Below are 27,825 nucleotides of genomic sequence, written 5' to 3' on the forward strand. Positions count from 1 at the left end.
GGAAGAGCATTCTTCACAAACTTGATGGTTCTACATCGGGAGCCTCTGCTGCTATGCTCTGCACTTGAGCTATTGGGCTGGTTTATTCAGCAGTGGAATACTGTTCTATGGTATGGATGAACAGCTCACATGTTTGGAAGATTGATGTTGTCCTGAATCAGACCACGTGGATTGTCACTGGCACAGTTAAATCCATCTTTCTTTTCTGGCTGCCTGTACTCAGTTAAATTGAAATCATAAGTTGTGAATTTCATTATGGTCCGTCTTGACAATTGATCACTATCAAAGGGTAGAGAAAGGTCCACCTATTCAATACCATTAGCTTAATATAGTGTCCTATATATTTTTTTTTTTTTTTTTTTTGTTAGGGGCTTTACGTTGCACCGACACAGATAGGTCTTATGGCAACGATGGGATAGGAAAGGCCTAGGAGTTGGAAGGAAGCAGCCATGGCCTTAGTTAAGGTACAGCCCCAGCATTTGCCTGGCATGAAAATGGGAAACCACGGAAAACCATCTTCAGGGCTGCCGATAGTGGGATTCAAACCTACTATCTCCCGGATGCAAGCTCACAGCCGCGCGCCTTTACACGCACGGCCAACTCGCCCGGTCCCTATATAATTGGTACTAGTTTTGACCCTACATACATTGGGTCATCTTCAGCCATGATCTAATTGAAAACGTATGTAATAAAGAATACAATTTGGTATGTGTTAATTTAAAATTATTATTACTATTATTATTGCTATTGATGAAATCTGACTACACATTTACAATTGAAACCAAAATGACTCATCAAATCTGCTGCAGTTGGTGTTGAACCATGTCATCGTCCTTAAAGCACCCAAGTGTTCTTGAGTCTGTCTGGGAGTGGTAATCATTATCTGTATAGTTGAGCCATGTGATTTATAAATTATGTCTTGTCAAATTGTAACATGAGTAATGGTTTACATGTAGATTGAAGGGGACATTCACAACTTGAACAAGTGTTCCTTTTCATCAGATGTAGTGATCTATTGTTTACTTTGGTTTGAAGTGAATGTCTGTAAAGAAAATATTGGAAATGAATTATTAAGAAGAGAAGGGAAGCTAGATTGAGATTAATATACAGCTACAGTAGACTCACCCCTGTGTTCCCTGTAAGTTGTGTCCACTTGACAGGACACCAACACCAGATTGACTGTTAAAAGGGAGCAGGAGTATAGCTTATGATAGCAGGGGTTGGAGGAGAGATGTGTGATGGGGGGGTGTAGGTAGGCATGAACTGATTGATGGGCTTAACGTGTCTTTTCTCCATTTATACTTTGCATATATAGGAATGATTATATCAAACACAATATTAGGTTTTTCATTGATTTCATTAATATTATAGTTAGGGTTAAAGTATTGTTCTAAATGAATGTAACAGTTCTCCAATATGTTGAGCATGGTACCCTTTTTAAAAGTATATATATATTAATGTTAAGAACTTCATCTTTGGTCTGTATCGAATAGAGATTAACAAACAATAAAGTAGAGTGCAATAGATCCACCTTTTCAATACAAAATATGCTGTTAATTTACAATTACAACATTACTTTATTAGGCACCGGTTTCAACATCTCAGACGTTATCATCAGCCAAAACTGAGAGGTAAACAAAGATATACACAATGTTAAAATACAATCTATAGACCCTTAATGGTTAAAATATCAGTGGTTGGATAAATATGCTTAAATCTTGGTCAATTGATGTAAAATTATATTTTAAGTCTGTCGTGTTGTGCCATGGTAGAGAAATGATTTTATCTTGAAGCATTGACATGTTCCTTGTATCTTATTGAAAACTTATGCCCTGTTTGTCCTGCATATGTAATTTTACAGGTATTGCATTGTAGTTTGTAGACACCTGATTGAGAAAATTTATTAGTTTGATTGATAGTACGTGTATTATGGAAATTGGAAAAATTGTTGTTATTAGTTTTAAAAACTATTTGTTGGTTATATTCTTGAAAATATTAGTAATTTGGTATATAAAAATTGATGCCTGCCTGGCCATTAGATGATATAGATGTAGATTCCCATAGGGATAGTTGGACTGTTATTGGACAATATAATTATTTTTTTAATAGAAATTTTTAGAAATGAGACAATGTCTCTCACAGTGCATTGGCACTGCCAGTGGCTCCAAGTAGCCTGCGCAGTGGCCTCCTCGGTATGCACTAGCCATGTATCTTGGTAGGTGTGCTATTTACCAACTGATGAGCACACTTGGGTGAAACGCTGGCAACCAAATCTGGAAAATCTGGAAAATCTGGAAAATTTATAATATCCAATAACAGACCAACTATATTTGTATTATAAATTTACTCATTCGGGACAAATTTTTCAGGTTCCCTATGGGAATCTACATCTGTATCATAACTGGTATGTTCTGAGCTGTCAGTGGAGAGATGGCCTGGAATGACATCAGTAGACGAATATGTTTGAGTGGTGTCTTTAAAAGTAGGAAAGATCACAACATGGAGATAAAGCTGGAATTCAAGAGGACAAATTGGGGCAAATATTCGTTCATAGGAAGGGGAGTTAGCGATTCGAATAACTTACCAAGAGAGATGTTCAATAAATTTCCAATTTCTTTGAAATCATTTAAGAAAAAGCTAGGAAAACAGATAGGGAATCTGCCACCCGAGTGACTGCCCTAAATGCAGATCTGTAGTGATTGATAGTGACAGTGATTGATAGTAAATTGTACCTCCTAGAGGAAGAAGATTGAACAACTTTGTCTGAGAGTATTCAAAAATTACAATGAACTAGTCTCTTCCTATCCACAATGATACAGCTGGTGGATTTCAATATCTAAAGTATAGTCTCCACCAATTCAAACAGCTCGAGAGCTCTTTTCAAGCAACTTCAGTGCTGCAGATGAATGGTGCAGCAGTTGGTGCAGCAAAGTTTCTCATGAGTGACAGCCTTTATTTAATGCAGCCCATCCCCCTTCTGGTTTTGATCTGCCATGGGAAGTTTAGGTTGCTATCAACAGGGTTCAAACCAGCCATGGATGATATGCTTCAATGCTTCACAAGTGGAGCTTGCGATCTTCCCATAGTTGCGATTGTGTTGAGGTGGAGCAGAAAATCCATCACATTGTCACTGGGTGTACAAGAAGGGCATTCTTCTGGACCAGTAGAAGATTTTATTACAGCCTCAGTGCACGCCACACAATCACTGGACAACCTGGGCATTGAAAAAAATGTACAACCTGTTTTCCAGTCAGTGACCAGGTCAGGAATTGAATGAATGAAGCCCCCATCTTGCGACGAGAATAGGAATTATACGAAATGTAAGAAATTTATTTTAACTTCAACCTATTCAATACAGTATAAGATGTTAACGTGTTAGTTAAACATCATTAAAATAGTTGAGACATGTTTCGCCCCTTTTTAGGGCATCATTAGTCATATCAATACCTCAAAGTTCTACCAGACGTCTGGTTGTAAAATTGTAAAACATGTTTCATGAGTGAATACATTAAAAAACTTTACAAATATCTTATCATTGACAAAATATCAAATTGATTAAAAATATGTTGCACTAGTGAACATGCTTGTGAATTTTCACTTAAACAAGGCTGTCATATGTGTAGTAAATGACAATAGTGAGAGTCTAAAATCTTATGTGATGCTAAAGTTCAAAGACAGTTTAAAAGTTATACACAAATATTGGGAATGAATGCAGAATACATACAATTACAAATACGATACACGTATTTTACATGTGAAATGATGTGGAAAAGTATTCCAAATTCGTGCTAATTTCACTTAAATTTGATCTTAGTATTACATTCATGATGTGGTCTAATGGAATTAGCATCAAGATGTGAAAGTTTGTATGTGATTTATGACCAGCTCATGTGAAAACGTTGCATTATGTCGTAGTTCAACCTAGATGTCTAAGTTGCATGATCATATTTTAGACCCAAACAAGTTTGTTCGCTGAAGTATCCATGGGCTATTCAACTCTGTTGGACACTCTCAATGAGACGGAGTGCCTAGTGCATGTAAAAAACAGTTGATATTTGATTCAGATTGAGCCTATGTTGAAACAGTTGAACTAATGGCTTGAATGAGAGCAGTTGAAGTGTTGTTAATATCTTCCCATTTGACTAATATTTTGAAGTTTTAACGGTGTGTTTCAGTTGCTGGAGTATGGGATGTTGGTTTATTAGTTGAATGGGTGACAGTCAAAATGTTGGGCGATGTAATTAATGTTGAGCTGTCTTACGTATGTGAAAATCTTTAGTGTTGTTGGGCTGTTAACTTATTGCTAAGAGGTTTTTGAAGCACTGGCTGTCACTAACGTCACTAACGTTAGTGACAGCCAGTGCTTTCAAAAACAATGTTGAATAATATAGGACTCAAGGGATCCCCTTGTAATATCCCAATTGTCTGATCAATTCCTGTAGATATGGATACAGAGTCGTTAATTTGAAGTCTGTTTTCTGCCAAAATGTTATTAATTATACGAACTAAAGGGTTGTTCTCACCCAATAAATTTGTTAATTTATCCATCAGTTTTACTCGGTTAATTGAGACGAAAGCCTTAGTGTAGTCCACAAACACCGTAATCAACTTCCCTTTTTTAAACCGGAGAGCCTTGTGAATATCATTTTGTGAACACTGAATTGCATGAATAGTCAATCGACCTTTTCTGAAGCCAAATTGCTCCTCAGGAAGAAAACTTTCTACTAGAGATTTTAGCCTTCCTGTTATAAGTTTGGTTAACAGTTTCAAAAGAGTACATTCCAAGGCAATACCCCTCTAAGCATCAGGATCACAAGGATCCCCTTTCCCTTTGTACAAGAGCTTTAGAGTAGAGGTTCCCCAGTGATCCGGAATGCAACCCTGTTGTAGGCATTCATTGAACAGAAGTGTCCACAATTCCAGAAGAACAGGAGCCGCACTCTTTATGTGTTCATTGTAAATGTTATCTGGTCCGCAAGCTTTCTTCATATTCAGCTTGTCGATTATATCTTTTACTTCGTCTTGTGTGAACAGGAGTGAGTTATCAAATTCCAATATCTAGTCAAATCTCTTAGCAGGTCTTGTATCGTTAGGTCGAAGGACCTTGGAGAAGTGTTCAACCCAGATTTCCATCAGAATGTCTCGAGGGAATTTCGGTATTCTTGGTCTGAGTACACTGTATGGTTGACTTTTAGCGTTTTCAATTTGTTCCTTACCTATTTTCTCATAGTACTCTGCCTTTTTGAGTTTAATGAGATTCTTATATTCCTTTCGTCTCTCAGCATAATCATGAAGAGTAACATCTGTTGGTGAATATTTAACAACATGAAGATAGTGTAAGACCTCCTGTCGAGTTCTATAGCAGGTAGTATCAAACCATTGCTTTGCCTTCCTGTCAGCTTTAACTATCGTCGTTGTATTGTGAATAATAGTCTCCATTTCTTTTGTCGCTATATTAATGTGACCATCTCGTAATAGATTGCTAATTGAAATGATGCATTCTTTATCTGAAATCATGAGGTCTGTGTACAATATCCTGGATCTGGAGGTTATCTTACGAGAGGTAATATGTTTCTGATTAAGTAGGAAGGTCGTTGCTACTGGTAGATGTTTCCTCTCAATTCTGTTGAGGATCGTCTGGTTGACAAACTGAACAGAGTGTAGGTTAGACAACACCAGGTCTATTGTACTGCTTCCGTTGGGACAGATATAAGTTTTCTCTTGTCGTTTGTTTATTAACATCAAACCTTCTGCTTGTAAGAAGTCAAGCACCATTTCCGATTTGTGGGACATAACATCTATGCGACAGTTAAGATCTCCTGCAACAATTATCAATTCATCCCGGTTAGTCTTACTGAGACCTTCATTAATGAGATTTATTATTAAGATTCTTTCAATATGGAAAAAATGATTTTCATTACTTGTAATAATAGGAATTGTGCTGGCTGCCGAGGAATTTGGGCATTATTTTGTGAAATTCTCTTTTGAATTGTTGATTGTCACAATGTTTCATCATTGCTTTTGTATCTATCTATATAAGGGGTTCCAATTTGTAAGGGCCTGAAGGCCACATTGGAAACCTTAGACATGATCATGGGCCGCACCTTAATCATACGTCAATTTTCGTAAAATTCTGCAAATAGAACAGAGATACCAGTATGAAATAATATGCGTAGTTCAATTGAAACAAAGGTTTAATAATTTTAATTGCTAAAAACACTATTTTTAATTTCACTCTTTTATGCAATATTATAAAATAAATACTATTATACCCAGGACAATTGAATTTGGAAGAAGACCACCCAATAATGTCAGTACATTTGAATTAATACTTGACAAAAGACAAAAAGGGGGGGGGGGGATCTAAATACAAGCTGAAATTAATAATGTAGTCCAAACAAAACTTAAAGAAGGACAATTTAGTGGGAGTAGTGCGAAAGGAACAATGATATACAGTTGTAAGAGCCTAAAATCCCAGCAATGTACTTCCAGGAGTACTTCCCTGAAAATTGCTTTGACTGTGCAGCTGTGTTTACCAGCCAGTACTACAAATGAAAGAAGAACAAAGAATTGAAACTGCTTCTTACACCAATTGCAGTTAAAGTATTTCTTGGTATTCATTGCAGGCTACGGTGCATAAAATGTCCACAGTGAGGTTGGAATGGAGTTCAAGATTTGATATGGATCCCATAGCCAATTTTATAATGGTTAAGACCTAACACTGGCATTTGTAAGGGCTCATTTTCCAACAAAGTTTGTATTTTAATCTTTTTAATCAAAAATAATCTATTCAGATGAAGTGAATACTTAAAAATAGGAAATAATATTAAAGAATGTATTAGTTCAGATTTTGGGTCTATAAGGGTATAAAAATTAATATATTTTTGAACGAGCTATGAAAGATATTTTTTAAAATTTTCTTCACAATTTTTAAATGCCCTTGCGGGTCGCAAACTAAGGTCCCCATTTGGAAACCCCTGATCTAGATATTATGATTATGATTAATGTACTTAGCCTCCGTGGCTCAAGTGGCAGTGCGTCGGCCTCTCACTGCTGGGTTCCATGGTTCAAATCCCGGTCACTCCATGTGAGATTTGTGCTGGACAAAGTGGAGGCGGGACAGGTTTTCTCCGGGTACTCCAGTTTTCTCTGTCATCTTTCATTCCAGCAACACTTTCCACTATCATTTCATTTCATCTGTCAGTCATTAATCATTGCCCCAGAGGAGTGCAACAGGCTTTGGCAGCCGGCACAATTCCTATCCTCACCGCAAGATGGGGGCTTCATTTATTCCATCCCTGACCCGGTCAATGACTGGAAAACAGGTTGTAGGTTTTCATTTTCATTAATATACTTACATAATGTGTGTAATGATATATGCTAATAATAATAATAATAATAATAATAATAATAATAATAATAATAATAATAATTTTTTTTTTAAATGAGGGATTGTGGAAAATCTTCAAAAAGACACTTGTGAAGGGTCCGCACTCCACAAGTGTGTGGGATTCTTACCCACTAAAAACCACACACCCTTTTCCCACGATGTGAGTCATCACCCCGGAACCGCTCTCGCATTACTTCAGGGTGATATCGTGCTTTGTCTTTCAGACGTCTTCTTTCTTCATTTCTCCTTTACGAATGTTCGTATGCTTCCAAATCCTTCTTCTTCTGACGAAGGATGTCCTCCACATGCACTGCCATGCGATCCCAGGATTCCTGGTTTCGCAGCATCACCGAAATAACATTATCTGTTGTCAATTCCCCTAGTTCAGTTTCCACACATCTTCTCTGAATCGTCCAATGGCCGCATACAAAAAAGGTGTGATATACGTCGTCAATATCATCGCAGTATATGCATGCTGCGTCACTCGTTCTGCCCACTTTATGCAGGAATTTCCGGAAATATCCATGTCCTGTTAGAAGCTGTGTGAGGTAGTAATTTACTTCACCATGGGCCCTTTCAACCCAGATATCCAAGCGTGGTATCAGTCGCTTGGTCCATTTGCCTCGAGGGTCACTTTCCCATCTGAGTTGCCATCGCCTCATCAGTTGACTGAAGGCGCGCTTCTTTGCACATTTCTTTCCCAGCTCTCCTTTGGTACGCCAGATTTCATGCCGCTCCAATGCGAGTAGGTCTATTGGGGCTATTGCTGCCACCGTGAGGATTGCCGGTTCGGAAACAGTGCGGTATGCACATGCAATACGTAAAACCGCTCTCCATTGTACGGCAGCTATCCTTCTCCGATACCAAGCAAATCTCAAGGATTCAGCCCAGATTTCAGAACCATATAGAAGCATTGACTGAACCGTCGACATGAACAGACGTCGTTTACTGGATTTCGGACCTTTAATATTTCCCATTAGTCTGCTAAGTGCAGTCGTGTATTTTACTGCGTTGTCTGTCACTCTCTGAATATGAGTCCAGAATGTGAGCTTGGAGTCAAGTGTCACTCCTAGATATTTTGTGCTCGCAGATGTTTCTATCACTAACTCTCCAACAGTCATTGGTACAAGAGTTTCGATCCTTTTCCTCGTCAGAAGAACTATCTCCGTTTTGTGTTCGGCTAATGTTAGACTGTGGCTCATCATCCATTCTTTTATGCGCCGCATCACCTGGTTCAGTTTAATTTGAGCTATTTCAACATTACAAGCTACTATCAAGGTGGCCACATCATCAGCGTAGCCCACAAGCTTCGTGTCCTCTGGCATCTCCAAACGTAACAAGCCATCATACATTATGTTCCAAAGATCTGGACCAAGGATCGATCCCTGCACTGCACCAGCCATCAGACGCTTTGTCTTTTCTCCATCTTCCGTATCATACAACAGAGTGCGATCTTTGAAGTAATCTCTCATTATGCGCATAAGATATTGTGGTAGCTTGAAAGTTTCTTCAAGAGCTACCAACATGTCGCTCCATCTTGCCGAATTGAAGGCATTCTTCACATCCAGGGTCACAAGAAGTGTCAATTTACGGGAATGATGGTTGCCTGTTTGTGCCCTTTCTGCTGTATTCACCACCTCCCACACTGCATCTAGCGTCGAGTGTCCTCTCCGAAATCCATGTTGGCAAACAGATAGATCCCCTGCTAGTTGAACTGCTGAGAGGATTCTGGGTTGCAGAAGTTTCTCCAGGCCTTTTCCAGCTGTGTCCAGCATACATAAAGGTCTATAACCACCAAGTTTTCCTTTGCTGATCAGAACCAAACGAGCCATTTTCCATCGGGGACTAAAAACACCCGTTTGCAGGCAATGATTGTACATATTCAGCAACAGTTCTGGGCATAGTTCTGCTATTATCTTTAGCAAATAATAATAATAATAATAATAATAATAATAATAATAATAATAATAATAATAATAATAATAATAATAATAATAATGATGATGATGATGATGATGATGATATGATTTGAGGTAGCAATAGAAAGCAGAGACAAGGACAGATATGAGATAGTTCTATTTAATCTCATTTTTATGTTATTGATTACTAACACTTCTCTATGGAATATTTTCCTTACAGGTTAGAGATGATCTGAAACACTTGAAGCCATATGAAGATCTGATACCAGTTACAGATCTAGGGAACAATACTGGTTGCATGACAAATGTGTCTGTAACTGTGTGATCCAGGACTCCGAGAGTGAATTGTTTCAACTCCGTGTAAAACCAAAGGAATACTGCAGTACATGATAACATAAATGACAGTGGAGTTACCTGCCATGAAAATAACATTGTGCTGCATGTCTTCTCCAAAACACAAGTATCTTATGATACTTTCTAATGTATGTACAGTGCCTACATTATAACTCTGCCTCTGTATAACATAACTGGTTCTCCAAGAGTGAAGAGAGAATGGTATTCTACAAGCCTCTACAAAAAGTTTCTCAAATCTGCAGAATGGCATCAAATCATTACTTGACTCTAATGTATTCCCAAGCCCCAGCTGCACAGGAAATACCTTTTGAATTGGAATAGCAAGGATGCCTGTTGTTCGAACTTTCAAGTTCTTAGAAAGGCCACGGCTACTCATAGGCAGAGTTTAATGTGTTTACTGTACCATCATTGTTTCTATTTGCTGAAAGGGAGAAAATCCTAAAGCTAAACTTCCTACATTCTCTGATAATGTATTTGTATTACAAGGGTCATGAAGTGAAAACTAAAAACTTTGATGTAATTAAAACCTCAGAAACTTGAGAACTGATTCACTGTCCTTGTAAAAATAAACTAGGCATGGTTCAGACCTCTGAGTGATGTTCTGTCTTGGAGTTTCTGAGTAACTTAAATGGGAGCTTGATACAAGAAATCAAAAGTGCACAGTGTTTGTGGTTACTTAATCTCTAGTTAAGGGTTATGCAGCAAGTGATGATTACATTAAGGGAAATTATGGACTGTAGAAATAAATGCTGTCATATTAGGGTGATATGCCTGTTTAATACTTGGAAATTCAGATCATGAAAAGACTAAATTGTCTGATTAGGGCATTTAGTCATTTGTGCACAATAGAGTTTATTTTAATCATTATTGTTTCCTCTTAGCCAGATGTAGCTGGATCAGAATAAATATAGTTCTCTGTTGTACTCATTTCTCCATCTCACTGCATCCATCATCAAGTTCCAATTCAGGTCCTATCCATCATAACCTGGATCTTTATCAGCTTTTCCTTCTGTCATTATTTTATCATTCCATAGTTTTGACAATTCATTCAAATGTAAACTACACCCAAACCATCCGAGTCTATTTTCCGTCAAATTTGTATTTCTCTCCATAATATGTCTTCATTTCTTATTTTGTCTTTCCTTTTATTCTGTAATGTACATGTATCCAGTTTTCAGCCTTCTTTGTCACCACCCTGTCTCATATACATGTGTCATGATAAGTAGGTTATATGCCTGGTATGGTATTTTTTGAGCCTTCATTGATGTACCTTTGTTCCATAATAGATTTCATACTCTGATTGAAGCACTCCCATGTGGTATCCTTTTGCTAATTTCTTTACAGCTCTTCACATCTTTGTTGTCTCAAGTTATTTTGCTACATTTCCTTCCCTCTTTCCATCACTGATTATTATTTTTTAAGTCTTCAATCTTCTCATTTACTCTGTCAAGCTATTCTTTAAATTCTCCTACATCCTTCTCTCAAATCTCTGCATCAGCAAATTTATTGTATTCATTCTTGTACCAAACAGTATCCGGGAAACTGGAATTGTAAAATAATAATGATGATGATTCTTGTACCTCCATATGTGGCATTATGTCTGATCACTTTAGCAGACAGATTTATTTGATGTTCTTTGATAATATATTACTGGAACTGCTGCATAATATTCTTTTATTTGTTCATAGAATATATTTCATATACAAAATGGTGTGAACATGTTACCAGTGTTGTAAGAGCACATCTCACAACTGTGTTTGTATTTGACCATCACCTAGCTTCTGAGGTTGATTAACCTCTTATGCCTCCATCACATTTATAATCAGTAACAATTTCTCAGTCTGGTTTCAATTTCACATCTTGGATTGCCAAGATGGATCTTGTAACAACAGCAGAATTTACAATATATTGCTTCAGACATGGTTACTGTTTCTTCCCAAATACATTTCATTGAGCATAGTCTCCAAAAATGAAACAAATTATCATCATACACTTGACTATTTCCAAAATGGATTTTGTTATTTACTTCATTTCAATGATGCTTAATTCCTTAGAAGTAAGATATTTACTTTCAGCTCTGGTAATTTTATTGACATTGGAAGAGTGTGTATTTTATAAAAGATAAAATGTAATAAAAGTAAAACATGTTTGTCAACACGGTAAAGGCGAGTTTTTTGTTGATAATAAATTAATAATTTGCACACTGAAATATTTGAAATGCATGGTTTAAACTTCATTATTGTTCTCCATGATCTTCCCTGTGATTTCAGGATTATAATTTTAGCCTCAGGATGAAGAAACACTGAAACATACTTATAATTACATTTGGGGAGCTGTTTGATATAAGAAGTAGCACCCTCTTCTTCATTGTCAAGATTAATGGCCAAGAGCACCAACACATTGACTACACAGTACTAAAATCTTTAGTTGCCATGATTGCAGAACCACTAAGTTCAATATCTAATAACAATAACGAAGTACAATGATGTGACAATGAAGGCGACAATGCTGGCAGAGCAGCAACAATGTAGGTGGGGCCAGTGGCATTTGTTTTACTCATCTCCAGTGACCTCCTGTTCTCCAACAGGGCCTCTCACAGCACAGTGCCATTCCCTGAGCAGTTCACTCCACGTAGCTGTCTGACAGACTCACTCCTTGCTGACACACTCAAATGTCTTCTAAGAGGACTTCAGCCAACGATTTGCTGGGGCTATTGTTTTGACCACCGCTGGCCTCCCGTACCCTCGGTCCTCATTGTCATACTGCTCCGTCCTTAAAGTTGCTCGTTCCAAGTAGTTCCACAATAAGGTGCCAGTCGCTCTAGGTGGATGACCATCATTTTCCCTCAGGTCGATGCTGGATCCTGTAGACTCCATGTTAACCTTTACACTCCTGAGGACTGCTGTAGTATTCAGGAGAGAGCTGTACCAGGTAGCCAACAGACAGCTGTAGCAGTCGTGCTGGGGCAGTGCCACATGGACGGTGAACTGCTGTAGGAGTCGTGTGTTGTTTTGCTTTTCTGTGCTTTGCTGTGGTAGACTGCTGGAGAATTTTGACCCTCGTGTTATCTAGCAGTTAACTTGTAAGTCTGTAGTTATTAGTAGAGTCACTAGATGTTAGGGGCAGTTGGCTAGAATGCAAGGGTTCTAGAGACTTTCATATTTGTCATTTTCTGCATAATTACTGTTCATTGCCCTAAAATATATGCAAAGATATTTGTCTGAACTATATATATTTTTCTTAAGTAATCAACCTGTCATTTCTAAACAACATGAGCAAATTTGAGTGAGAAAGCAGAGAGCAGAAGTATCCCATAAAGCGGGCATGGTCAGCCACCCTAGGCACTCGTCCTCAAGGCCACACGTCTGGTCTTGCTTTCCCGGAGTAAACAGGTTAATCCTGGTGATAATGGTGTAGGGGATCTTCTCATGCTGACTGGATCTTCGTCTGTACAGGTTAGTATAGACACACTTGGCCACCTTCCTGGAATCCTGTCTAATTTGTCTGCAGTTCATAACAGACCTTCATCTGGTTGTTAGCTACCTTCAAATATTGTCAGGCATACTGAAGGATGTTGCTGAGTCTGTTCACCAGTTCCCACATGTATCTGTCGCTGGTCGTTCTTATGCCAGGGCTACCCTGAATATTAATCACATGGTAGACATGGTTCTGTGCCAAAGAATAATGCTGGTTGATGTCATGCTTGTCATCTCATAAGTGGATGCATAGTAGGTCGTCAGGAAGAGGGGCATTTTTTCATTCCAATTGCTATAGCAGGCTGACACTACCTTCCTCAGATGTTCTTTGACAGTCTTCACGAACAGCTACAGCATGCCCAATGACTGTAGGTGGAGAGATGTTCAGGTCTTCAGTTCATCAAGATGGTGCAGAATTTCCTTTATCACTGTTGGCTCGAAGTTCCTGCTCAGATTGCTGTGCAGCTACTTTGAGATACCAAATTGACAGAAGTAGTTCTTCTCCAGATCATCAGCGACTGTTGATCCTGATTAGGGATGATGTAGACCTCAGGCCATTTGGTGAAATAGTCCATGGCTAGAAGCAGATAGCAATTTCCAGCATCTGCCCAGAGATGTTGATGGTCCTCTCAAAGGGCACTACAATGCTGGACTGCTGCATCTGGCCCCTATTCTGGGTATGAGGGCTTTGGCACCATCTTTCAAAATTTGTCCTTGGGTGCACCCAGCAGTAATGTTGCCAGACCTGATCTAAGGTCTTATTGACCCCAAGATGGCCTGCAGTGGTGCCTCCATTTAGCTCAGCAACCACTTCCTTCCTTTCTTGTTTCTGGGAATTACCAGCTGGGCAACCTCTTTCTTGCCTTCGGTTGACTCCCATATACGCATCAACAGGCCATTGTTAACCTGCAGGGACTTCATCTGATCCCAGTATGCCTTGTATGGTGGACTATGCCTGGTGATGTCATATCATCCTGTCCATCATCATCATCATCATCATCATCCACAAGCTGCTCCCTCCATAAGATGGTGCAGTTCCAGTCTTCCACAGCCATAACTCTCACAGCTCAGATGTCCACTGTACCTACCTGTATCTCAACCTTCTGATAGAGGGTGCATTCCTTAGAATATGGTCTCCTGCGATCAAATGTTTCCTCCCTGTTGATGTTGTGAAATCGTATTCTAGCAGATGTTGCACCCACCAAGTGGTCTGCTCCTCCAGAGGTTTGGAATTCAGCAATCATGGCAAGAAAGAATGATCTGTACGAAGATGGAACTGCTCATAGTACAGGTATTTGTGGAAGTGCCCCAGCATCTTCACGATGGCCTTGGATAAATTCTTGCTGAAGTATACTATCATGTTTGTCGGTCTGTCTTGGAACTGTGATAACACTCCAAAATCCCCACAGTGCTGCCATCAGTGTCAATGAAAAACTTCTTCCCAGGCTTGTGATAACCCAAGAGCACAGGGACTCCTCGAGTGACCAGAATGACCTCTATCTTTGGTTGCCATCAGAACAGCATCTTCTCTTTGATGAGGTGTGCAGGTGACTATGAGAAGTTGGAAAAACTGGCAGTGAACCTCCAGTAGCAGGTGCATATGCCGAGAATACTACCCAATTCCAGCTTGTCTTTTGGCACAAGCCAGTCTTTAACAGCTCCTACCTTTCCCAGGTCAGCAGTTATTGCCTTCTGGTGACACAACATGGCCTAGGTGGGAGATTACTTCCTGCTGGAATGGAATAGTTGGCAATTCCTGGGTTTCAGTTTCAGGTGAGCACCTTATAGTCTCCGGGATACTTGCCAGAAGTTTCAGAGGAGCTCTGGGAACATTTGTCCTACCACGATGTCATCCAGGTACAGTGTACGTTGTTGCTGTAAATTGTCGTGGTCCTACAAACTAAAATATCATTGCCATAAGACCTATCTGTGTCTGTGTGACGTAAAACAAATTGTAAAAAAAAAACTAAAATGACTACTCAGAGAGGTATGGAGCTCAGCCAACAAATCACTCAGGCTATTGTTTTGCTAACTGCTGGCTCTGCCCATATTGTTACTGCTCTTCTGGCATTGTCACCTTCCACCTGCCCCCATACCTTCAGCCCTCATTGTCGCAATATTGCTGTGCAACCTAAATTCAAGAAGAAATCTGTACAGATTCTGACAGGGTTGGTTGGTTTAAACAATTTTGATTTGAAGCATGGTTTAAATCATTGTTCAGACCATTGTTTATTTTTAACTACTGTGTATTTTTAATTTTTTATTCCTGCTAGTTTTTTACTACTTTCAAATTCTGTTACTGGAGCAACAATGACTATTTACTAGGTGATATTTGTCCATTTTTAGACCAATATCCAGCTACTGTCAATTGTACTAGTTTGTATCCTTGTTGTGCTCTGGTTTTGAACCAATGCAGTAAGATAAGTGTAGAAAAACATAGTTTGGCTCTCATCTGATAAGATATGAAATGAGAGCAGAAAAGGCTGTAGAATCAAGTACAAGAAATATGGATATGAGTTAGAAGGCAAAGTACAGATAATGAAAAATCATATAAAAGCCAGCAGCGATGATGAAGGTATGGTATTAATTTAATTTTCATATGCTATTATTTGCACTAATAGTTCCATGTTAGGGTTTCTCACAATGAATCTGGTATTCTTGGTATGCAGGCTTAGCCAGGCTTATCTGTTGGAATTAAGAAGAAAAGTAAGCACTCATGTCAACTGTAAGTGCAACATTTTATTTTATCTTTAAGTTGGTAATGCTATTTTTTTTTAAATAACTGCAGTTATTGCAGTAGAGTTTTCTGTTTTAAATGATATTCTGACCATTTCAATGATATTCTGAAGGTAAAGATTTTTTTGAACAGGAGTGCTTATTTCAGTGCATTAAACTTACTCGCCACTTATGATGTGACATGAAGTATACACTAAAAACATGAACCATGTTTTGTGGAACTTAATAAAAGCTGCCAGTAATGTAGTTTTAGGAAAAATAAAGTCAGGAATAAAACACACTATGTTTCTTTCCCTCCTTCTTGACAACTCTTAAGACATTATGAATTTGTCTCAACTATCAAGCACTCTGGGGTATGTTGATTTTGAAACTGGTAAGGTTCACAAAACGTTCATTTCTTTTACTGATGTCGGTGCAGACTAAACTGTCAGTGGTTTGCTTGAACAAGTATTTATCCATGGAAATATGCAAATATTTATGAAAATGATGTAAGTCAAAATTAAGTTGATGCAGCGTTCGGCCGAAACCACGATTGATAACCATCCATCACTTACAAGGGAAATATAGTTAGATTCAAATATCATTGGGTTCTAATTACACAAGGATGGAAACGTCAGTAAACAATATCACAACAATTCTCGTTTGGGCCCTGTGCCCGAAAATACCCTTCCAGAATTACACTGAATTTAATTTATGGACCCGTGTCCACGGCAAATAGATGAGAAACAAAATCTCATGGCCATAAAAATGTAACATAGGCTATGTATTATAAGTCCCCATTATCAACACACAAATTTTAATGACAAATTAAATTACACATAGGACATAAACAAAACGAATGCCTGAAAAAAATTACAATAAATACACTGGTATCATATGAGTGGACTGGCATTCATTTGTCATACGGAACACAAAACTGTTCAAGAAGACGAATTCCATCATAGCACTCTATAATGCCTTTGTACGAACTAAATTGGAATATGCTAGCATTGTATGGAATCCAAAGTTCGATAAATCTATTAAGTTAATCGAAAGAGTGCAAAAACATTTTGTAAGATTCCTACACCACCAAACACATGGCTTGTACCCATTTATGGTGCCATACAAAAATTTACTAACCATTGTCGGAATGACCAGCGTTGAAATTCAGCGAAAAATAATCGATGACAAGTACCTGCATAAATTATTAAACAATAAAATAGATACTATGTATTTACTGTCCCTATTGAATTTTTGCGTACTTCGCTTGCACTCATGAGAACACGACACGTTTAGGACTGAAAGAGCTCTGACGACCGCCTACAACCATTCACCACTCTATAGGTTATGTAACACCTATAATGAAGCAGTTAACATAAACAATAACTTGGACTTCGACATGTTAATATTCGTATTCATAAAACGTTTTGCAGCTACACTGCCACAACACTAAGAATTAACATCCCACTGAAAGCTGTTACAGTTATTGAAGGTACTGAATAACTGATTAATTGAATGAATAAATTGATTATTAAAAATTGTATTTTTAGTTATTAGGATATAAGACTTTTATCAATGTAATTGAATGAATAATTTAGTTATTAAGAATTGTATTTATTTATTAAGATATAATCAATGTAAATGAATCAATAATTTAGTTTTTAAGAATTGTATTTTTAGTTATTAACGTATAAGACATTTATCATCGTAATTGAATTAATAATTTAGTTATTAAGAATTGTATTTTTAGTTATTAAATTACATTAACACCAAGTCTTTGATCTTAATAAGTACTTTAAAGTTTGTTAGGTTTACTGTAATTGGGGTTTACTACCCTGTTGTAAACCGGCAGTTAAATATGTCAATCAAACTGGGACCTGTCACTCTTGTGATAGTGTCACAGCATTAGAACACATTGATAGGCATCTACGCTGCTCAATCAGCTGATGCAGTGGGCTGAAAATTCAATATATATATATATGTGGCCCTGGTTCAAGGACTATTACACATCACTTACTGATTTCCATGTGTATGTCATTCTTCAACTACATATCTTATCTACCTCCTTGGGGCTCTTCTTGACTGTGCCCTGCATGTACACAGTCTGGTTTTATAGCTTGCAGAACACATAATTTCATATTTAACATTACATCTATGCGTTCACTCAGTGTAATCATGCTGTTTATTTCATCTCGGGTTCATACTTGACCTCTTATCTACTTATGACTTTATGAATAATGCTCCAATTTCTCTGATGCTTCAGGCCTCACACCTCGGATATCAGAGTTCATATCATGCGCACACACAAAATTTTCCAACTAAGGTTAAGTTATAAGGAGATTCCCACCTTCCAATACTTGTCAATTTCTATATAATGGTTTTATTAATTACATGATATAATCCAGCCTAATCTCTAGGGCATGCTTCGTTCCGATTATGGAACATCTTCAGCTAAAAGATTTGACATGTAATTAATAAAACCATTATATAGAAATTGACAAGTATTGGAAGATGGGAATCTCCTTATAACTTAACCTTAGTTGTGTTGAGCCAATACAGGGCAAAATATGAGATTTATTAGCTGCAACATTTTCTAGCCACTATTTAGAAGACCCTATCTATAACAACGATGAACAGATTGCATCTTCTTCTGCCCATTGAAATTCATGCATAAATCACAAGTCATGCAAATAACTACCACTATACTGGTTCTAACTGCTCCCATAGTTCCCAGTTCAACATATACAGTCGAACCTCCCTTCTGCGGACACCGTCGGTTCCGAAGAAAAATGTCCGTTACGAGAGGTGTCCGCTAAAATAAGTTTGTAAAAATCAGACATTTTAACGGCAAAGAATATCCACCTTAAATATAAGCATACATATCTTTATTTTTATTATTCTAAGTCATTTCTGTGTTAGTATTTTATAGAGAGTTATTGTAAGTGATTTTACATCATTTACAAACATTACAGCTTTGTGAAGTAATCCCTTGTTACTCATGTTTAACAGACAACTGAAATGCTACAGTATTTCTGTCTCACTGATTAGCGTCTGTACTGTCTTTTCCTTCTCAAGTTGACTACCTGAGCTCGACCTTATCAGCGACAATCCGAGTTATGAATAGAATGATGCAAGAAGGGAAGAAAATCCCCAGGTAACTTGTGAGTCAACAGTCTCTGGCAGCATTTTTGGGCAATTAGAATTCTTGGAATAGGTCTGTACACCACTAGGTAGAACTACATTCTGATGTACCTCCTCTCCCCTTGCTTGCGAAATAGTACATACAAACATTCAAAAGGTATTTCCTTATGTCTGAAGAATGGTTTTAAAAGAAAAGATGACATGTGGTCCGGCGTAATAAATTGTCTTGCAACGTGTGAAGTGTCCGCTTAAGTCAAGTGGACGGGACAAATTACAATGTCTGCTGTCCGGAGTTCGAGGTGTCCGCTAAAATGAGGCCAATTTAACACTTGTCTTATGTAAAATAAAACTGGTTCCGAGGAAAATTGTCCATATAGGTAGGGTGTCCGTTAGGGCAGGTTCGACTGTATAAGGTGCATAGTCCTGATGATCTTTGCAATGTTATCTTTACATGTCATTAATGACACCAATGAAAAATTACACTAATAAAATGACACTAACATAAATATCTATTGTTTCCCATATATCCCATAACTAGCTAACTAAGAAATTAACATTGAAAAATACTACTTCAGGCCAAACGCCTTTACATTTACCGTAATTCAAATATAACTTGCCTCATGGGCTTATAAATTAACATTAATATTTACATTAATATGGGAATGTTTAGAAAAACATCCCAGAAGTACTAATTTTAAAAGTTCAGATGGTGTATGATGGTTGTGAAAGTAGTATGCAAGTAGGAGATGGAAGATTTCAGTGGTTTAAAACAAGCAGAGATGTCCAACAAGGAAGTTCTCTTTCCCCATACTATTATACAGGAACTAAAAGAAATAGATAAGGAAGATGTTAATGCATTTTTTTTATTTTTATTTTTTTGCTTATGTTGCCATTTGGGGAGAAACTGAGAGAGATGTTCAGGAGACTGGATCTTTGGAACACCAAGTTTAAAGAATATAAATTAACTGTGAGCAAGAGCAAAACAGTGGTAATGAAAGTTGGCAGGACAATACACCTTGTAACCTGATCCTTGAGGGAATGATGATTGAATGTGTGAATACCTTTAAATATCTGGGGAGTACAATATCAAACGATGGAAGTGCCAAGAACGAAGTGTTGAACAGGGTATAAAAAGGATCCAACTTCTTCTATCAAGTACGGAACATAGCATGGGACAAGGGAGTTCCTCAGAGGGCTAAACAGACCCTGTTTAGACTTATCTCCGGCCCATCATGACATATAGTCTGGAGAGTTGCATCATGAATAAAAGAGAAGCAAGTCAACTGCAAGCTGTTGAAATGAAGTTCCTTAGATCAGCTGTATAGAAAATAAGGAAGGACAGAATTAGGAATGATCAGATATGAAGAGACCTGAAGGTCAACCTGGCCATGGAAGAAAGGCTGAGTGTTGCACGGCTGAAGTGGCTAGGATACGTTAAGCGGATGCAGGCAACTCAAACACCAAGGAAGTATTTTGAAAGGATCGTTCCGGGACAAAGACCAATTGGACGCCCTAGAAAAAGGTAGTTAGATCAGATAAAAGAAGAGAGGAGAAACATGGGATGCCCTAGAGAGAAACGAAGCATACCTGCTGGAAGGAATTCATTTAATTTACGAGGCCCTGATACCATGGTTGAGTTAGTCCATAATAATATTGTTTTCCACAACAATAGAAGCCTGTTGACTTATTCCATTAGATAACATACTGCTGCTATCTGGTTGTCCTCTTCTGTCTTCCTCGTTCTGGCACTGGGTATTCACAAAGAATTCACCATCATTTGCGCCAAAAACTAGGACATGGATACTATTGATTATATCTGCAATTATGGGATTAGTCTGTACAAAAATCACTCCCATTCATGGGACAAGCCCGATTTTGATCGTGTCCTGCAAGCAATTACATGTCGCACACAATTCAAAATTACACTCCACAAGAAATATAACTGCGCCACTGTTGTGGACCTCCAATACACATTCTAAGATTCACTGGAAATATATATCCCTACATCCATTGACGATAATTATGTATCAAACAGTTACTGCTATGCATATATTTAGTTTACTGACAATTTCTGGATTATCCTTTATCACACTACCCGGCAAGTACTTATAACTGGCGTAGACCTGATAGTACCGCACAAGCAAGACTCAATAGAACGCCATGGTCCCACCTCTCATTTATAGATTCACAGGTAGACGCTATGAGTTTGGGTCTCCCTGCAATATAAGGAAATTCTTGCAGCCAGCGGCTTTGCGATTACACAACGGATGTTTCAAATGTTACAAATTTATAAAACAAGCACATGTAAGATGAACTAATGACATACTAGACTGCATAAATTTAACTATTAATTTTGGTATTAATATTTCAACGTAAAGTTGCTTCTCGAATATAAAACAACCTAATATTCGTAATATACTAGTCCTGTAACTCGTGGATTTAAATCAAGTCGTTTTGGTAGCATTGCTTCCCTAGCAATGATTCCATATCCCTCCCTCTTTCTCGATTGTAACTTGTTTCTCTCTCTTATTTTCTTGCCAAGTGTTGCCTCCTCGGGTTTGAAATCTTGCAATCGCAGCGTTTCCATCCGCTTCTAGGTCAACACATTCGCAAGCATGGCTCACGTACACGCCTGATTTCATAACACCAACACCTAGTTTCTGAATCTCTGCCTAATCATAACGAAGCGTATTTAAAATACCTGCCAGTGTCTCCAGGTCTCGTCCACGTATACAGCCATCGTTTGTGGTGTTTGAACCAAGTATTAGCAAGGACTAAATTATGATTTCATAACCCAGTGAGTTCTTACAAAATATACCCAGTGTTAATATATTTTATAAATTTGGACCGTTTCTTGATACGGTTCAGTACATTGTATGCAATTCTCATTATTAATTAAATAATACGTATTAAAATTTTGCAGGCATGAGACACTAAATTAATGTTGCGGTAGCTTTCACACTTGTCAGCACCAGATTTCTTGGGAATGGGTATAACAACATTTTGTCTGAAATCGGATGGCACTTCTCCTGTATCATACATCTTACACCAGGCATGTCAAAGTCACAAGCTGACTGACAACTCTGCATGCCCGAGAAACAGCTGTTACAAGCGCTAGCCCAAGACATTAACAGATACTGGAGAGGTGTACATTACACTTTCATAACTACAATACTCCATATAATAGATGTATATATTTTTTCATACGAGGACCTACGTAATGAAATGTGTTCAGCATGGCATTTGTATGTAATGTGTTGAACAACATGCCTTGTAATCACCATGTACTAGGAAAATAGATAATTACTTTAAAGGTTGCCATACACAGTGAAGTACAAAATAAAAGGCATTTATATTTTAGGAGCTTAACATGTTCAACTGTCCTATGAACATTTAGGAAGCAGAATAATACCGAATACTATGTCACTGCCATATCGCTTCTGTAGCAAAACGTCAAGCTTTTATAAATTTAAACAAAAGAAAATAAGGTATGATAAAAGTAACATCTCTTCAAGCAACCATGTTGATACAGAAGTACACAAACTAACAAAGTACTGTGTCAATCCTTATGCCACAGCCTATGCAGCCGAATGTTTCAACCATCACTTGTAGACCAAAACAGGTAACTGAAGCCTATCACCGGTAGGTGTGCACAGCAACGTGAAGAAGTACAAGCTGAGTGAGGGAAAGCAATTTGAGCCCTCGTGCACTGCACTTACGGTGGGCAACACCTGTGTCTTACACACTAAATGGAATAACCTCGCTTGACCATGATGGCCACTAATGGTCCGTATTGACTTAATTAAACAGTTCTTTGTGTCCAGCTTCCACCTAGTCAATACAATTCAGAATGTATTATTATTTAAACTGTCATTTACTTATATACACACTTATATACAAATACAAGTACATGTTTCGAGAAAACATATTCTCTTCTTCAGTTTGTTAGTAAAATCACATGTATCAAAGACCTTATTTATAATGAACTATGTGCCGACAGATTGCGCACAAAATAACAATACAACAATGTTAGAAAATTCAAACATGAAAATCCTTTCATATTATATCCCAATTCTATGAAATGTCTGTGTATCAACACCTTATTTAAAATGAACTATGTGCCAACAGTTTGCGGATAAAATGACAATACAACAATGTTAAAAATTCAAATATGAGAATCTATCATTTTATCTCCCAAATCTATGAAACATCTGTATATGATGTATTAAAATACAGCTGGTTTACTGTTGATCCATTGTATTTAAATGCGGCATTATCATGGTCTTTCATAGTCTCACAGTTTGGTGTTGAGACCGTCTGCTATCATTACAATATCTTAATGGAAAGTAAATCTGTTAACCTTCCGTCAGGCGCAATATTAAGTATAGCGGCAGTGGGTGCAATGAGCCTGACACGCAGACTTTAGAAACCACAAACAAAAATAATATACGGCATTTGACGAAGGAAACTTCTATATTATTTTAATAATTGCCCTTTAAGCTATACTTATCAGTTATGTTTACATAAATATTATTCTAAGAGAGTCTATTTTTATGTGTAACTAGCAAGATACCCGTGCTTCGCTACGGTATTATACTGAAATTTATAATTGAATGTTGTTTTAGATATATAATCAGCCGAAATTCACGATCTGAATCGTTTTCTGCGAGAATCCGCCAAAATTCGCGATCTGACTCGTTTTCTAATAGATTATGGCAAGTTTCCTGCCATTTTTCAATCTTTATTTCCAGCAATCGATTTCGTACTTCCCAGGCTAGGTCCAGGTATTCCACCCTGTCAGTTGGGTCCCTAAATCTTTGCCATCTTTTCTTATAAGCATTTTTAATATGGAACAAATCCTTCAGGAGATCCGGCGTGGTGTCGTCTTGGGTGCCTTGGCGGTACTGAACCCGCGGCCAGACTGCATTCTTAGTCATTACCCGTCCAGGACCCGTTTCCACCGCGGTCCGCACATTTGACGACGGTCCAGAACATTATTATTATTATTATTATTATTATTATTATTATAGATGTTCTGGACCCCACAGCAAGATGCAAGACCGCTACTTGGCGGTAAATTACATCTGCTGCCATTGTTATTGTTGAGAATGTGACCAGCACCAATGTCGCGCGTAGGCAAGTGTGCGGGATTTCTGGCGATACGAATGACATACTTCCGTGCATTATTGACCTTATTATAGAGGTGAATAATTGGACGGTCAGTCTCATTCCTATCGTTTATTTCAAATGTGTTTAAATTTTTATTCATATGCCAGGAGAATCTACTGTAATATAAGAACGTTCTCCGAAGGAAAAGTTGGCTGTTGAAAACGAACCCAGGAAAGATTAAAAAGATCGGTTTATGATCAGAATAAGTACATTGAAAATATACAGCCTGTTTCCAGTCATTCGACAGGGTCAGGAATGGAATGAATAAAGCCCCATCTAGCGGCGACAGTAGGAATTGTGCCGGCTGCCGAAGCACTCCTCTGGGGCAATGATCGACGAATGACAAATGAAATGAAATATTGGACAGTGTTGCTGGAATGAATGATGACAGGGAAAAGCGAAGTATCCGGAGAAAAACCTGTCCCGCCTCCGTTTTGTCCAGCACGAACGTCACAAGGAGTGACCGGGATTTGAACCACGGAACCCAGCTGTGAGAGGCCGGCGCGCTGCCGTCAGAGCAACGGAGGCTCCTTATAAGTACATTATGAACAGCAAAATAAATTGGTCTCACCTCCTTTTACACCCCACCGCCGTTAAGTTTATTTACCCCCCCCCCCCCCCCAAAAAAGGAGTGTTTCTTTATGTTTAAAGGAGATTCCAAACCCCAATGTTCACGTCTATTACCTTGAGTTTTGAGATATAAGTATCCCCATAAAAATAATTCGCTTTTTTTACTTCCTTTCACACTTCTCCCCCCCCCCCCTTAAGTGAATTTTCCGGCAAAAAATACTTGTTTCTTTAATAGTAAAGGATCTTCTAAATAGCAATTATCATGACTCTAACTTCTTCAGTTTTTGATTTATGTGTCCTCATGAAAGGAATTCAACTCCTTTCCACTCCCGCCCCCCAAGATGGTTTCCCCCACAAAACGTGTATTTCTTTGTTTTTAAAGGAGATCAAAATAGCAATTTTCACGTCCGTAACAACTTTAGTTTTTATTAGATGTATGTATTCTCATACAATTAAGTCAATTAATTTTAGAATTCTTTCCTCCCCCCTTTCATTGGATTTTCTGAGAATACGCGTTTCTTTATTTTTAAAGGAGATCCCATATACAAATTTTTAGTTCTGTAATATATTCAGTTTCTGAGATATATGTATCCTCATTAAAGGCATTCAACCCACTATTCACCCTTTTACACCCCTCCTATTGGGATTTACAGAAAACGAAAAAATGCTTATTTCTTTACTTTTAAAGGAGATTCTAAATACCAATTTTTACATCTGTAAACTTTTAAAGTTTTAAGATATAGACACAATCATTTTAAAAATTCACCCCCCTTTTCACCCCCCATTATCCGGATTTTTCAAAAACGAAAATATACGTGTTTCCTTATTTTTAAAGTGGATCCCCAATACCAATTTTCAGGTCTGTAATATCTTCAGGTTCTGAAATATAAGTAGCCTCGTTAAAGGCATTCAACCTCTTTTTCACCCTTTTCCACCCTTCCTATCGGGATTTTCCGAAAACAAAAAAAAACGTGTTTCTTTATTTTTAAAGGAGATTCTAAATACCATATTTTACATCTATAAACTTTAAAAGTTTTGAGATATAGATACACTCATTTTAAAAATTCATCCCCCTTTTCACCCCCATTATTTGGATTTTCCAAAAACAATCATACGTGTTTATTTTTAAAAGAGATCAAAGGTACCAATTTTCAGGTCTGTAATATCCTCAGGTTCTGAGATATAAGTATCCTCATTAAAGGCATTCAATCCATTTTCACCCCTTTTCACCCCTCCTATTGGGATTTTCCGAAAACAAAAAAATACGTGTTTCTTTATTTTTAATGAAGATTCTAAATACCTATTTTTACATCTGTAAACTTTAAAAGTTTTGAGATATAGATGCACTGTGTTTACTAATTCACCCCCCTTTTCACCCTCCCATTAATTGGATTTTTCAAAAACAAAAAATACGTGTTTCTTTATTTTTAAAAGAGATCAAAAGTACCAATTTTCAGGTCTGTAATATCTTTAGTTTCTGAGATATAAGTACCAGTATTCTGATTAAAGGCATCCAACCCCCTTTTTTTTACCGTTTTTCACCCCTCCTATTGGGATTTTCTGAAAACAAAAAAATACGTATTTCCTTATTTTTAAAGGAGATTCTAAATACCAATTTTTACATCTGTAAACTTTCAAAGTTTTGAGATATAGATACACTCATTTTAAAATTCCAGCCCCCTTTTCACCCCCTTAGCGAAGGAATATCCAAAAATCCTTTCTTAGCGAGCACCTACATCTTAATATGAATCTATGCCCAAAATTTCATTTCTTTATGTCCAGTAGTTTTGGCTCGGCGATGATGAATCAGTCAGTCAGTCAGGACAAGCTATTTTATATATATAGATAATATCATCATCATCATCATCATTTCCCTTTATCCAGCTGTAGCCGGGTAGGGGCAAATATGGTTCCTCTCCACTTTCTTCGGTCTTTCCACCACTGTGTCCCAGTCCAGGTTTCTTTCTATAATGCTGCGTTGGATGGTATCCTTCCATCTCAATCGTAGTCGTCCACGGCCTCTCCTTCCTTGGATTTGCATTTCCATCACCTTTTTTGGCATTCTTTCGTCGCTCATTCGCTTTATGTGCCCAAACCATCTTAGTCGGCTCTTCTCTATTCTATCATTCATTTTTTCCACTCCAATTTCTTCCCGGATTTTTCATTCCTTATTTTGTCTCTTCTACTCTTCTGTATCATACTCCTCAAGAATTTCATTTCGGCTGCCTGTATTCGACTCTCATCCTTCTTTGTCATTGTCCAAGTTTCTGCTCCGTAAGTTGTTATGGGTACGTAATACATCTTGTACATGGTTTCCTTTGCTTCCATTGGCACATCTTTGTCCCATAACATGTTTCTTACACTATGATAGAAACAGCTTCCAGGTTGAATCCTCTTACTAATTTCAGCTTCCAGTCGAGCATTCTCCATTAATTCACTCCCCAGGTATTTAAGCGTCTCCACTACTTCCAGGGGCTTGTCTGCAAGTCTAATCTCACCTTTCCCTTCTTTCTCCCCTCTAGTCATAACAAGAGTTTTACTCTTTTCTACACTTATTTTCAATCCACATTCTTCAATCTTCCCATTCACCACATTCAACTGTTCTTGAATCTTCCTGTCGTCTTCTCCCCAAATCACAATATCATCTGCAAATAACATCATGTTCATTTCTCTTCCTCCATATGCTCCTTTTGCTGTTCTCATGATGTCATCCATTACTATTGTAAACAGGATTGGTGATAGAACACTTCCCTGTCTCAGCCCACTAGTTATTTTGAAATAACTTGTCCTGCCAACTTGTGTTTGCACGCAACTACAGCATTCCTTATACAATGCCATGATCATTTTTATTCTTGATAAATACTGTTTTTCCACTATTCCTTCTCATTTTTATTGGTAAACCCACCAACTTCATTGTTTTTACATATAAATATAACCCACAGTGAAAATTAAACAATAGTCATTACAACCATCAGTTCTGGTACAATAGTGAATACAGTAATTCATTCTCTAATTTTGGTCATTACTATAACTACCATAACACAAGTCACAAACAAGATTGTTACCTGACATACAAAGCACATGTCTACTT

At 37.7% G+C, this 27,825-nt stretch overlaps 1 protein-coding gene across 1 annotated transcript in view; it reads left to right on the forward strand.

Annotated features, from left to right (window-relative positions):
* Positions 1–10,586, forward strand: part of LOC136876173 (dipeptidase 1) — a 232,961-nt gene extending 222,375 nt beyond the window's left edge. Inside the window, exon 12 of the mRNA XM_067149896.2 lies at positions 9,530–10,586. Within this exon, the coding sequence (XP_067005997.1) occupies positions 9,530–9,634 (105 nt within the window). The 3' untranslated portion in view covers positions 9,635–10,586. The remainder of the gene's footprint in view (positions 1–9,529) is intronic.
* Positions 10,587–27,825: the final 17,239 nt, after the last annotated feature.

The sequence above is a fragment of the Anabrus simplex genome, chromosome 6 (assembly GCF_040414725.1).
Source record: "Anabrus simplex isolate iqAnaSimp1 chromosome 6, ASM4041472v1, whole genome shotgun sequence".
NCBI lineage: Eukaryota > Metazoa > Arthropoda > Insecta > Orthoptera > Tettigoniidae > Anabrus > Anabrus simplex.